General features: G+C 28.2%; 3 protein-coding genes across 3 annotated transcripts; 1 reads left to right on the top strand and 2 right to left on the bottom strand.

Moving 5' to 3' along the window:
* Nucleotides 1–203: 203 nt before the first annotated feature.
* PPL_11338 (class I SAM-dependent methyltransferase) lies at nt 204–1,375 on the top strand (the record flags this gene model as incomplete). Its single annotated transcript, XM_020582094.1, has 2 exons — nt 204–409; nt 478–1,375. The coding sequence occupies 2 exons, from the start codon at nt 204–206 to the stop codon at nt 1,373–1,375; spliced, it is 1,104 nt and encodes a 367-aa protein (XP_020427397.1).
* Nucleotides 1,376–2,181: 806 nt separating this feature from the next.
* Nucleotides 2,182–6,944, bottom strand: PPL_11337 (calcium-binding EGF-like domain-containing protein; the record flags this gene model as incomplete). Its single annotated transcript, XM_020582093.1, has 10 exons — nt 2,182–3,056; nt 3,124–3,921; nt 3,989–4,447; nt 4,518–4,844; nt 5,033–5,224; nt 5,291–5,596; nt 5,675–5,977; nt 6,041–6,367; nt 6,447–6,788; nt 6,896–6,944. The coding sequence occupies 10 exons, from the start codon at nt 6,942–6,944 to the stop codon at nt 2,182–2,184; spliced, it is 3,978 nt and encodes a 1,325-aa protein (XP_020427396.1).
* Nucleotides 6,945–11,176: 4,232 nt separating this feature from the next.
* On the bottom strand, nt 11,177–12,192 carry PPL_11336 (uncharacterized protein; the record flags this gene model as incomplete). The annotated part of the gene is made up of 4 exons (XM_020582092.1): nt 11,177–11,240; nt 11,532–11,733; nt 11,807–12,052; nt 12,111–12,192. 4 exons carry the CDS (start codon nt 12,190–12,192, stop codon nt 11,177–11,179), a joined length of 594 nt encoding a protein of 197 aa, XP_020427395.1.
* Between the last annotated feature and the right edge of the window lie 2,008 nt (nt 12,193–14,200).

The raw sequence follows: 14,200 nt of genomic DNA, 5'->3' as shown, positions 1-14,200 counted from the left end.
TAATTTTATATATGGGGGTTAAGGTTAGATGAAAAACGTTTAACTTTTGAAATGAGAAATATCAAAAATTGCGAGATTATTTTGTATATATTTTTTATTTTTTAAATCAATAATTTCTTAAATCTCTACTTTTAAATAAAGAGGAATCATTATTAATTAAAAATATATATATAAATATTTCTTTTGTCTTAGTTTTTTTAATAATGGAGGAAAATATTACAGCAGGAGTTGCAAGAACATCAGTATTGATTGCAGGTGGTAGAGCTTTGGCAACCAATTCATTCATAAACGAACAATTAAAGATCTCTGAGAAGCTCGACGAATCATTGATTCCATACTATGAGAATGTCTACAAGAAAGAACCTTTTTACTCAAATGTTATTACTGAGAAAGTTGCAAGTTTTGACCCGTAGGTATAAATCCAGAAAAATATTATAAAAGATACTAATAAAAAACTTTTATTTAATAACAAAATAGGTATGCCTATTTCTTTTGTTGTACAAAAGAATCAACTGAAATTCTCTTGGACCAGACGGAAGAATTCTTAAACATGATTCCCACTAAATTTGCAAGAAATAAGTTGGTAAAATATCTATTCTCAAAGAAAGGTTTAGAGTTCTCCACTATTGAAGAGTCAAGGAAATATTGTATTGAACAATGCACATCAATCCAAACTTTTAGTATAGTGTATATGGATTCATTGACTATCAGAATCGCTCTCAGAAATATTTTAATTGATGACTTTTTTATGAAAAATATTAAAGACACTTCAACTCAACAATATGTAATCTTGGGTGCAGGCCTTGATACACGTGCTTTAAGAATGCCATTTGCAGAAGGTTCAACCGTTTGGGAAGTTGATTTCCAACAGACTTTCCAATTCAAAGAGATGGTTCTGAATAAAGCAGTCAAAGTGATTCCACCAATTTCCAAAGCAAAGCTTCATCGTGTAGCAAGCAATGTCTTGGAAACCAAACAATGGATTTCAAGTTTTGGAGAAACTGGATTCGACAAAACTAAACCTACCGTTTGGCTTTTGGAAGGTCTTGTAATGTATTTGACTGACGAAGAGATAGCTATGTTGTGTCAAGAGATTTCAATGATTTCAGCAAGTGGATCATCTATAGTTATTCAAACTTTGGGTAAACAAGGATTCATGAGCAAAATAATGTCGTCATTGGTGCCAACACCTTTAAGAGATGAATTCAAATCAGCATCTGACAAACCATGTAACTATATTAGTAAATGTGGCTTTACCAACAACATTGAAAATCTTACAGAAAATGATTTATGCAAAAGATATCACTTTGATTTCGCTCGTTCTTTCACATCTATGGATTGTGATTCTGTCATTGGTGTCGGATTCAAACCATAATCAAATTCCTAATAAAGATCTTGTTCTAATGGAATTTTTAAAAAAAACTTTTAATAAGAATAAATTTTTCATTTTTTTGGGTTATCCAAAAGTAATAAATCATTTTAATCTTTAAAACATGGTTACTTTATTTTACAAATAAATAAAAAATAAAATATTATATTCAAAGAAAATAATATATTTTAAAATCTCCATATAGACTAAAACAAATCGAGCTCAATTTATTTTTGAAAATCCTACTATGCCTTATTCTTAACAACAATTATTTTTATTAATTTCCAGATTGAATAAAGAAACGAAAAAAAAAGATAAAGAAGAGGATAGCACCAAGTTGACTCAAGAGATGGTTTTATTCAGGTTTGCATAAGTTTTTCATTTTTAAACACTAATTGAACTTTTTTATCGAGAAAGATATCTATAGTAATTTTCTTTATTAAATCCACCATCTTTATCTCATTTCTTCTGAAGAGTTACCAACTCATTAGAAGGTTTAGAAACATCTTGCCCTTTTTAAATCTTTTTCATCTTTTTTCTTTTTTTAAGTCTGTACAAAAACAAAAACTTTGAATTCAAACAAATTTTATAGCAAATCCAGGATAAAGATCAACAGTTGCTTGATAAAGATCAACCTCCCTTTTGAAGTAATGTAACGATTATTTTTATTTCAATATAAATCAACATTCACCCCCATCATTAAATTAAGACTCTGCATTAAAATGTAATAAATGATTACAATAGGAACTTAGTAAATAATTAAATTAGGATATATTAAATTTTTTATTTTATTTATTGAATAGTAAATTGTATTAATGTTTAGATAAACGGTTTTGCAATTTGATATCTTGTTTTCTAAATTTGTGATATCTTTTTGCAAACAGAATTCCACCCACTAAAATAGCTATGAACACAACACCACCAACAACAATACCAACAATTGCACCAGTTGACAATCCTTTCTTATCAGCACAGATAAAGTCAGAGGTGTCACTTGAACCAACATCAATGAGATTGGAGAAATCAGGATCTAAATCAACAGAATCTGAATATGATGGAATGGTGATTCCAACAATTGCTGATCGGAATTGTTTGTTTTGTTCTGAATCGACATCATCTTGATCAATGATAACATTCTTGATTGGTGTAACTGTATTATCAATCATACCATCAGATAAGAATCTTCCATAAAGACTTTGATCTCCAACATTCAATTTGATCCATTGAATCGATCCATTCACTGATCCAAATCCAGATGATGAACAAGCATCTGATTGATCACTTTCAATCGTTGCCTTCATCAATATTTGTAATGTGTTGGTTGGTTGTTTGAATCGATATGAATTCAGATTCATTGTGAATTTGATTGTTGATTGTGGAATGAATAGATTCTGATTTGCAAATGTGATGTTTGTTGATTGTTTGAAATATTCAATTGTCACATTTAATATGGTTGATCGTTGATTGATTTGTGTTGAATAGAAATATTTTGGATTGGTTGTTGGTGTTGTTTGATCTGTGAAATTCCAAGTACTGATGTTGAATTGTTCAACGATATTATTGATATCATCCAATTCTCTGATTCCAATGATTTCAATTGATGTTGTAATTAAACTTCCAGATGTTGTTACATTTGTACCTGTTGCTGGTTCTGGATATGCTGGTGGAATTGGAACAATGATAGTTTCTATTTAGAAAATTAGAATATTAGTTTGTTGTTTATTCTTTAATTCATTTTGATAATCAATACATACTTGAAGAACAAGATGGACCATACCAAGGTTGATTACATTGACAAATTGAATTGATACATTGTCCATTATTATTGCATGATGGTGTTCCTGGACATTTCACTGGTACTGAAGTTGGAGTTGGAGTTGGTGTTGAAAGAGGAGGTAATTGAATAACTGGAATAATGAATTCATTTGATGATATCGAGTTTCTTATCACTTTGAATTTAACGAAATTTGAATTGATTGGTTTAATTCTGTTTTTAAATTGTAAAATGATACCAGAATGGAAAGTTAATTCAATTGTTTCATAACCATTTCCATAATCAATGTATGATACCATATTATCATTGTTCAATCCAAATGATTTGCCATAAATTGTCAATGATCCACCTCTGTTTGTCAATTCCGATGAATGTTCAATGATTGGAGTTATCAATGAAAACTCTCGTTTGATGTAATATTTGAAATTTAGATTTTTCAATTCCAAACTATTATATGCTTTGTAGTTCAAATTGTTATCGACAATTCCAAATACACTGACAAAAATATAATTCATTCCAAATGCAAATGGAAGTTGAACTTTGACATTGTAGTTTACAAAATCACCAGAAATATTAACAATATTAGTTGTCAATTGAATATGATTGGTATTCTCTGAATTTAAATGAATAACTGGATGGTGTCGAAGTGATACTCCTGATTCAGTGCTGAGTTCAAATGTTGTTAAATTGAACTCAACCGTTCTATCCAAAGTACCAACATCCACTGATGAACTGAATGTAAAACTACTAATTGATGGTGGATTAATATCTCCTGGATCTAATAAACAAAATTTAAAATTTAGTATAGAATCTATTTTGGTTAAATAAAATTTAATGATATTTACTATTACAAGAAATTGGTACAGACGAAGTTAATTGATTTTTATAAGTTGTTGATCCATAAATAAATGAAAGATAATCATATTTAATTGGTAGTTCTTTTGATTGTATCAAAGTACTAAACAAAAGATAATCAGCTCTATTTAATTCTTGATCATAGTCAAATAATGAAATATTTGCAATCTTGAAGGTTTGTGAAACACAATTGCCATTGAGTACAAAACTGATATTATAAAGACCATTGAATCTATCACCTTCAATTAAATTTAATTCGTTGAAACTGATTACTCTTGGCAAATAGTCACGATCTGAAATTACAGAAACAGTTCCATTTGAAATACCAATATATGATTCAACAATTCTTATTGACCAACCAACTGTTATCTGTCCATTTGGATCAACCAAACCTGATGTCGTTAATATTACTTCAGTTACAATTGGTTTAAAAAATCCAATTTTATTATCTAAAAACAAATTTATTAATAAATATTTAGATTAGTTTGGTTTTAAAAAATAAATAAATATTTTACTTACATGTTTTTGAAACAAATAACAAAGCACTGTCACCATACTTGTCAAAAATATTAAAATATTCAAAATTAATATTATTAATAGATAAATAATATTCTAAAGTTCCATAATTTAAATCGATTGGTAGTTTTATATTGAAAACATAAAGATTCAATTTTTGATCATATCGTGCAACAAATGTCTTCTTGTGAGTTGGAAGTGTGAATTTTACAGAATCTATCATGTCGATAATATCATCAGCCAAACTAATATTTAATTCTAAAATATTATCACCACCATCCAATGTTATATTGTTTTGTGAAAACTTGAAATATGTTAAACTTTCGATATCTTTTAAAAAAAAAAGAATTAAATTAATAATTAATTGATTATAAATTAAATTGTTTGTTAAACATACTTAATTGAATTACAGGTAAGAAGGAAGGTATCACCATTCTATTATAAGTATTCCGAATATATCGAAATAATTAAAATTGTTGTGACAAATGCAATTAAATAATCGGGTATAACAAAATTACATTGGAATTCATATGTTCCATTGAATTCATTTCCATCCACTAGATTTCTATTATCAACATTTATAAAATCTGGCAAAGGTGCAAAGACGAAGTACAATATCTGATAGTTTGATCTTACTCTTACACGAATGAGAACAGAGTTACCTGTCAGATTTCTCATTTCAAAACTTTCAAAGACTGTTAAAAATTGAGCTGAAAAATATTGATTTATGTTAATAGTTATTTAAAAAGTTTGTTAAAACAAGTTGATCAACTTACCTGGTGCTGTAGAATTCTTCGGTAAACTATATGATCTAGCAATTGAATATGGACTTATATTTACATAAATAGGTTTTGCATTTGGTCCAATCGAAAATGGTAACAAAAATGTATAATTAAATCTTGGAGGATTATTTGTATAATCTAAAACATATGGATAAAAGTTTGATACTGCAAAATCTAGAGTATCAACTTTAATTGATACTGTAATATTGAGTGCTGATTGATAGTTTATATTTGTAATGAAAAACACAGTATTTGTCTCACTGTCAATATAATTACTGAACGAACTAGTATCTTTAAAATCTATTATAAAATATAATTGAATATAAACGATTAATAATTATAACTATAATAATAATATTGATATATTTATTTACATACCAAATGGAATCAATGTTGATGAGTAATCGTAGACAAGATCCGAAGTGCGATCACACAAATAGGTAGTATATTTACTAGAAGAGTTTTGATATGAACTCACACTTGTAAAAACTATATCAGTCTCATTTCTAAAGACAGGGAATGGACGTGGTGAAATGTATCCTTTAGGAAGGAGGAGAGAGTTGAAATTCTTTAATCTATGGAATATAATATAATTATAGTCTATATGTTGATAGTCTTGTTGAATCGTATCAGTTGAATTTGGATAGCTCTCGCCAGATATATATTGTGTAGTTCTATTATCTTTTGAAAAATAAAGATTAATTTACAAATATTATTTTAAAATATTAATATTTATTTACTTACTATTTATTGGGAATATAGTTTCAATACTCTGATAGATTGTCATTCCATAACCATCAATTCTTACTGTGATACTGGGAGGAATCGCTGAATATCCAGCATATAGCAAAAGAACTAAATTATATTGACCTGACTTTCCTGACATTGGTTGATCGATGGCGCATACCAAATAAGATTCAAAACCTATGGCAGTGCATGTCAATAAATTTAGCTGAGTCACTTTATAGAAAAACGGATCAATATTGAATTGTAATATTTGAGTTTGAAGTCCAGAGCTAGTTGCAAATGGTTGTCCTCTTCTCATTATTTGAAATTGTTCACTTGAAACATCTATAGAGTTAAAGTTTGAGATTAAGAATATATTTTCAATATTGATACAAACATTTAAAAATATGATATATTTACTTACTTCTACAAATAAATTCACCAACTGGGAATGAGTAACCATTTGGAAAAGGAAAGCTTGGATCGAATGGTCTGGTAATGTTGAATGTCACATTTAGATAGTCGGTATTGGCAAGCTTTGCATACGAAAAATCAAATGTAAACATTTGGTTCTCTCCATCATTAACGATATTCGCAATAAAAAAATCATGAGTACTACTGTAAAGAGGCTTAAAATCCGAATCTCTCAAAGTGTAATTTAATTGCACAATAAAATTGATTGCATTTGAACAAGTACCAGAACTACCGACTAAAGTTGGTCTAATACTATAGTTTATCGCAATTGCTCTAATTGTATTAAAAGAATCTAAATTTAAAAAAAAAAAAAAAAAATTTAAAAAAAACAAAAAAAAAGTTAAATATTTTTATTTTTACTAATTTTTTTGCACAAAAACTCTTTTTAAATATACATACTTAATACAAATAATAGAGATAAAATAGATAAAAATATCAATCGGGACATTTTTAATTAATAATAAAATAAATGATTGACATTTTGTTTCTTTTTAGGTAGAAATAATAAAAAGTTCATTGATTTTACTTAAATTAGAGAGCAAAATCAAGATTTTTATAGATATTCCACAAAATCTAGATTTTTAATAAAAAAGCGTATCTTGAGCAAATTTGTAGGGATCGATGATTGATGTTTACACAATCAACATAAGAATATCTTTGACAGATTTTATTGATTGATATTATAAAAATAAAATGAGAAAAATAAAATTGATTTTTTTTTATTGAGATAGGATCTTTGAAAAAAATTCGGAATAAAGTTTAAAAAATTTTGTTAACGATTTTCGGTGAATGTTTTGTCAGTTGCTAATGGACGACCGATGATCTAAGCAGGTTAATGCTCAATCTCTTCCATCTCTTTGACGCCATAACAATATCATAGAACTTTGTAGAGATGATAGTTAGTGTAGAGAGGTGAGAGTGTAGAGATGAAGTTAATAATCAAGAGTCATAACTAGTTAATACTTGATTTTGATAATGAATAAATAAATTAAATAATGAAAATACATATAAAAGCGGTTGAAGCTTCACATCTAAAACAAAATAATATAACAAATAAAATGTAACAAAAATAGTATCTCTACTTTTTATTATTTTTTTTTTTTGATAATTTATTGATTTGGAGAGAGATTGATTATTCTTTTACGAATTTGAGAATTATAGTTATTATTGGTCCTAAAATTGTCATAAGAATCGTAAAGATTCTCAATTTCCAAGTCCTGTTCGACCAAAGAAGACTTCCTAATAAATCTCTCTTAGGTACAAGAATGTCAATATACTAAAGAATGAGAAAGAAAAAAAAGACATACCTTTCTCATTTTTAGAATGTAGAACGCAATTCTTAATGGGATTAGGAGAAAAGGCAGAAGTGTAATCGGGGTTGCTGTCCTCTGTTTTGACAACTACTGATTTGGGATGGATCGATAATAATCTACTTATATCAATTGGAGTGCAAGGAGGAATGAACTGATTATCTTTTCCTTCAAAGTTTATTAAAATTAAATTGTATTTTAGTAAAAATTAATAAAAAACCAAAGTTTTTTCTTTACCTATGTTGTCCATATCCACTAGTGAAAGTAATAAATAGGATCAAAATATTTTTTTAATAATAATAATTATCAATATTAAGATTGTTAGTGAATAGTACGGGATAGTAATTTTTAGAAACAAATATTAATTTTTTTTAGATATCAATTTAAAACACAATATAAATTGGAAAAGCTTTGTGATATATCTTGGAAAAACTGTTGGTTGTTGTTGTAGGTAAGTTTTTTTATTGGTATGACTGTTGCTACATTTGGTGGAAGTTTTGTTGTTGGCACTGTTGTTGGTAGTGTTTGTGGAAGTTTTGTTATTGGTCTGACGGTTAGTTGTGTTGTTGGCAGTTGTTGGTAGTGTTGGTGGAAGTTTTGTTATTGGTATGACTGTTGGTACTGTTGGTTGCGTTGTTGTAGCTGTTGTTATAGGTAGTGTTGTTGTTTCCGTTTCTGTTTCTGTTTCTGTTTCTGTTTCTGTTTCTGTTTCTGTTTCTGTTGCTGTTGCTGATGTTTAGAAAAGTTCTTTTGTCATGGAATTTTTTTATTTGGATTGATATCAGTATAGTACCAAAGAATAATCTAAATTCAAAAAAATTAATTGTTTCTTTGAGATAGACTAAATAAATGCGAGTACCTTCGATGATTTTGGAATGTTGGTCGATAGACTAGATCGAATAGCAATGGGGTAACACCAACATAACATCCAGAATCACTACTAGATTACCAAAGAAACTAATACTCTGGATAACCGAGAGGATAACCTGTTTCCTCATGTTGGTTAAGACATCGACATGCATCAAGAACAGCAGGCAAATGATCTAACAAGTGTTTCAATTAACTTTGTTCAAAAGATATAACAACAAAGGAGTTTGTAAGAGTATGCAGAGAGAAAGGAGTGGAGCCCCTAGACTTGAGATATGATAAAGAGAGCTACGAACTTATCAAAAATGCTTTATAAGAATAAAATAAAAAATAATTATTAAAAATCTTGTTTACTTGCCTTGAATTACTATTATAACATTAACCTATTTCATAACATCATATGTATTTATTATGAGAACCAACACAAAACTATTAGATAGATAGCAAAATTTAATCAAGATTACTATCTACCCATTCTATTTTCATTTTAGATTCTGTTTCAAATTCTGTAAGTTAAAAAACAACATTCATTATTATAGGAATAGTTTATGTAATTGTTTAATATCTATCTTTTGAAACCTGTTTTTTTTTAAATTGATCACAATCGTAACTATATTTCCTTTTGGCTATTTTTTCGCATAATGAATCTTTCACATGTTCGATATCAAATGAGATAATACAAGAATCTGGGGTTATTAGAACAGCTTCGTCGATAGCCCATTCAGGATGTGTCCGTTCATTGTCATTAAAAAGACAAGACCAGACATATGATCCATCCAATTGCTCAAATAATCTAAATGAAGCATCTTCGTCTTGAAGTATTATTTGATTTTTTCTTGTTATTAGTTTGGTTTGTACTCCTTTTTGTATTTTCGGGTACCCAAATTAATATTTTATGTTTTTTTTCGTTATATACATAGCTAAATTTGAATTTAAATACCACTGTGCCATATCTGTTCTCTTTAAGTGATTTAATTCCACCACATGTGTATGTATTGATATTGTCTATTTGATTACCAAACCAAACTAGTGAAATTCTTGCATATTGGTTGTCAGATGAATTTGTGTTCAATACACTAGATTGTGCAATATTTACTGTATTATCTATGGTTGTCGCATGAATGATCCAATATATATTGGGAAAATTGTTTAGTTTTTGAAAGCTTAGCAACACTCTCTAAAAGTCGACATTTGTTAATTAAATGGTTGTCAGTGAAAAAAATATGTTTTATATTTAGAATCAAAAGTTACATTGATTTAATATTTTTTTCAATTTTTTATTAATTTATTCATAATACATTTTTTTAAATGCACATAAATATTTTTGCACTTTAGGAGTATTGGTTGCAGTCAAATTAATTGGACAAATTATCATTTCTACAGGGAGATATAATATTGATTTGTAAGAATTCGTACAATTTTAGAAAGTTTGTTTTTGCTATATTGTCGATATCGGAACGTCTAAACATTTTGATTAGTAAAAAAGGATTTACACAAAAACAAAACATTTCTATCAATTGTTGAAAGTTAATTTGGCGTCATTCAATAATTCAAATTTTTGGGCAATTAGCTTAATTTAAATTTTTTAAGGCCTACACCTGGGTGTTTTATATTTCTTTGTTTTTTATTTTCATATATAGCAATGTGGATATTTAAACAAATCTTATTTTATTTTAAAATTTTTAAGCATTTTTGATATGATTAGGGCTATTTTCCTCAAATGTCCACCTCCTGAGATCCAAACAAAAACATCACCTATTTAATTTTGTTTCGTTAAATATATGACTTAGGTTCATTTTAAATACCGCTGATCCATATCTAATCTTTTAAAAGATTACCAAACCAAACTAAAGGAAGTCCTGTAAACTGTGCTATTTGTTTGAATTTGTCAGCAAACGACAACCTTTTAAAATCTATGAAAAATAATCTTGGGTATGAATCTTTTGTTGTAATAAGTTTCTCAATAATATCTTTAAAACCCGAGTGGAGGTTAATTTCCAAAAAAGGCTGTCTCCAACAAACAATCGATGTTCGAATGTTATCTAATATATGACTGACAACTCGTTTAGCCATTGTATTATCCTTCAAAGCATCGAGAAAAATGATTAATATTTTGTATGGATTAACTCTGAAATTAGAAATCTGATGACTTGTTTCAAAAGAAAGAATTTCCAAAATTTGATAAGTGAAAAGTGAGGCTAAAGACGGATACAAGTGTAGTTGTTTTTTGTTTTTGATGAATATCGTTCTACTGTTTCGTCATAGCTTGGAGATTTCAAAAAACCATTCGATTTGGTTATTACATTTTCCCCAAAACAATTCCATATCTGATTCTATTTCTATTAAATTTAATTTTTATTAAATTATTAAAAACGACGATATTTTTAATGTAGTGATTTAATGGCTCTATAGAGAAAAATTATAAAAACTGAAAATGAAGTTTACATGATCATTTTCCCTCATGAGGGAAAGGTAGGTTAAACCTAATATCAAACATCGTAATTTAATCAAAAGTAGTAAAGATAAAATCAGTAATGTTAATAACAGAAACAATCTTTGTCGTAGTACTTTACTATTAAATGATAACTGCAGTTTATTTAAAAAGTTATGATATTTGTAGACTAAATATTTATTTGTAAATGTGTTTTTTGGATAGAAAAGTTAAAAACTAAAAAAAAATAATATATAATTTTATAAAATATCAATCAATTTAAAATTCCAACTCTTTATTACTGAACTCCTCTGTATCCAATATTGACGTAGAAATCATCAGATGATCTGTCTTCACCCACGATATTTTGTCCAGATTGTCAGAACATTTCTCAATTTGAAGGTCTCCAAATTCTCCTTTCATTGACCATGGAATGAAGATATGATCATATGGTTTTGGTACTAATAAATGATAAATATGGTTAGGAAATAATTTGATTGATACACCAAATTCCTTACTCTTTTTTAATGATTGGTTGGTAGGCTCGCATTTGTCATTGAGAGAAAAATGATCTGCTAAGATAGTTTTGACAGAGCCATACTCCTTTTTAGCAGATATGTTTGTGTCTCCTATAATAATACATCGTGATCTAAAAGAATAATATTAGTCATTTTCATCTATTACGGTTGAACAAAATCTTACTTGTACTCTGGTTGGTCACAAAAATTTTTAATCTCATTGAACTCTCTCTCTCTCTTTTTTCATTTGTTGACAAATGTACATTAATAATAAAATACACCCTTTGGGTCAGTTTCGATCTTATCTTGAAAAGATAAGGAACTCTATCAAATTGTTGAGTTTCCTTAGTGGTTGATCCGATATACTCTCCACCAAGAAACTCACAGTCTCTGGTTTTGAAGAAAATCAATGGATATTCGGAGCTGGTTTCTATATCAACATATTAATTAGAAATGGTAAATTAAAAATATAATGTATTCACACTTACTATTGTTATGGTAGTGCTTTCCAGATCCTTTTCGACCAGTCTTATAGTCTGGATAAAATGCTTCGAATCCAATCTCTTTCATTTCAGTATAGAATCTGGCTCCAAATTCCGTAGACTTATGGTTCTTCAATCTTAAGGTGAGAAATTAATATATTAATACCAATTTTAAAATGTTTTATTTCAGTAACATACACATTATCTTTTAATGGGGCACACAATTCTTGAACGCACAAGATAGAAAGATTTTGTTCTTTATACTGATCTATAAAAGGTTTAATTTTTCTAAATTTACTATCAGTTCCAAAGAATTTGATGTTGTGTGACGCTATTATTAATTGTGTTGGCGGTGGATCCTTGCCAACGGGTTTGTTTGTTGTAGGTGGTGGGTCCTTGCCAGGATCAATTCTTTTGGATGTTCCAGTAAGTTTGTATGTTAGTGATGGTTGTTTGTTTGTTGGTATTGGTGGTGGATCCTTGCCAACGGGTTTGGTTGCTGCAAGTGGTGGGTCCTTGCCAACGGGTTTGGTTGTTGCAAGTGGTGGGTCTTGCCAACGGGTTTGGTTGTTGCAAGTGGTGGGTCCTTGCCTGGATTAATCCTTTTGGATGTTCCATCGAGTTTGGCTTTGTTTATAGGTCTGTCGTTTTGGTTTACTCTCTTGGCTTTATCACTATTATTAATACTTGTAGTCTGGATCATAAAGCAAAGAAAAAAAATGGACAGTGTTTGGTTTTGTTGGTTAGCCCCCAACAACCAATTTTTACACAATAAATCAAAATTAAAATTAAATTTAATAATCAAAAAAAAAAATTGAATTTTCATCAAAATACATAATTATTTTCATCAAAATTCATTCGAAAAGGACAACCAGGATGATTGAATCGATCTCCCCGAAATGAAATGGTTTCATCGAAAGATGTAAGCAAAACTGTCTCTTGCTAGTGACCATAAATCGAATGCAATAAAAAAAAACCACTCTGATCATACAATAACCCCACTAATTTTTTAATTTTTACATTTTTTGCAAAATCATTGCGCAGGCGAAAGTTGTTGGGAGCCAGTTTAGAGAATAAATCAAATTTAAAGATATCCAAAATTAATTACAAAAGAAGATTGGATATCTTTTAAGTTGAAAAAAGGTTGGAATAAATCATAATCTAATGATTTATCAGAATAATACTATCAGACTGACTTTTAATACTCTTAAACTTTGATTCTAAACCATCAAAGAATATAATCAATCTATTATTATTATAAGAACCAATGACAACTAATATTATTAAGTGATATTAATTCTGATATTACTATCTAATTGTATAGTATTATTATGGTTGATTGTTTAACTTGTTGTTGTTGTTAATGATTATCTCTATATCTCTAATTAGTGATTTAACTGTTGATTTGATTCTCGTTTGGATCGATGATTGTAAACGTATCATTGGGTATAACAATATTATATTGATGTTGATAACAGATTCATCTAATACTAGTGTGAATAGTTAGAACACTCTAAGTTGGAATTGTCTCTGTAGCTTTGCCACCACTAGTGTCAATGTGAATATTAACGATGCATTTGGAATTTTTTTGGATCTTTGATCAGAACTGTTTTCGATCTCTAACCTTAATTGTATTCTTTAGTTTATTTACCATTTGATTATCCATTTTATAGAATACACCATTCAGATCTTAAAAAAAACAGTAAAAAAGTTAAAAAGTTCCTCTTTAAAAGCTGATCTATTTATTTTTGAATATTCATTAAATTAAACCATAAATAATACAACATGTGTCGATTATAATTATATCAAGAACTTATCATTTTTTTAATAACCATATATTATAATTATTAAATATTTAATTATATATTGGTAAATTTCTGAAAAAAAGGTATCTTGTCATCAATATCACTCAAATCTTTTGTGATTTGAAGGAAATTGGACAGAATACTTTTAATTAATTTTACTTAAAGAATATGAAAATATTAAAAAGATATTAGATAATTCATTTACAACTTTGAATGTTGAAGTTATCTGAGTTGCTCTTTAGGTACTTAAAGTATATATATGTGCTTGTTCTATCAAATTGGGGAGAAATT

The sequence above is a fragment of the Heterostelium album genome (assembly GCF_000004825.1).
Source record: "Heterostelium album PN500 unplaced genomic scaffold PPL_scaffold13, whole genome shotgun sequence".
In the NCBI taxonomy this organism is placed as follows: Eukaryota; Evosea; class Eumycetozoa; order Acytosteliales; family Acytosteliaceae; genus Heterostelium; species Heterostelium album.
The sequence above is the reverse complement of the archived record's forward strand: the minus strand, read 5'-3'. Positions and strand labels throughout refer to the sequence as shown.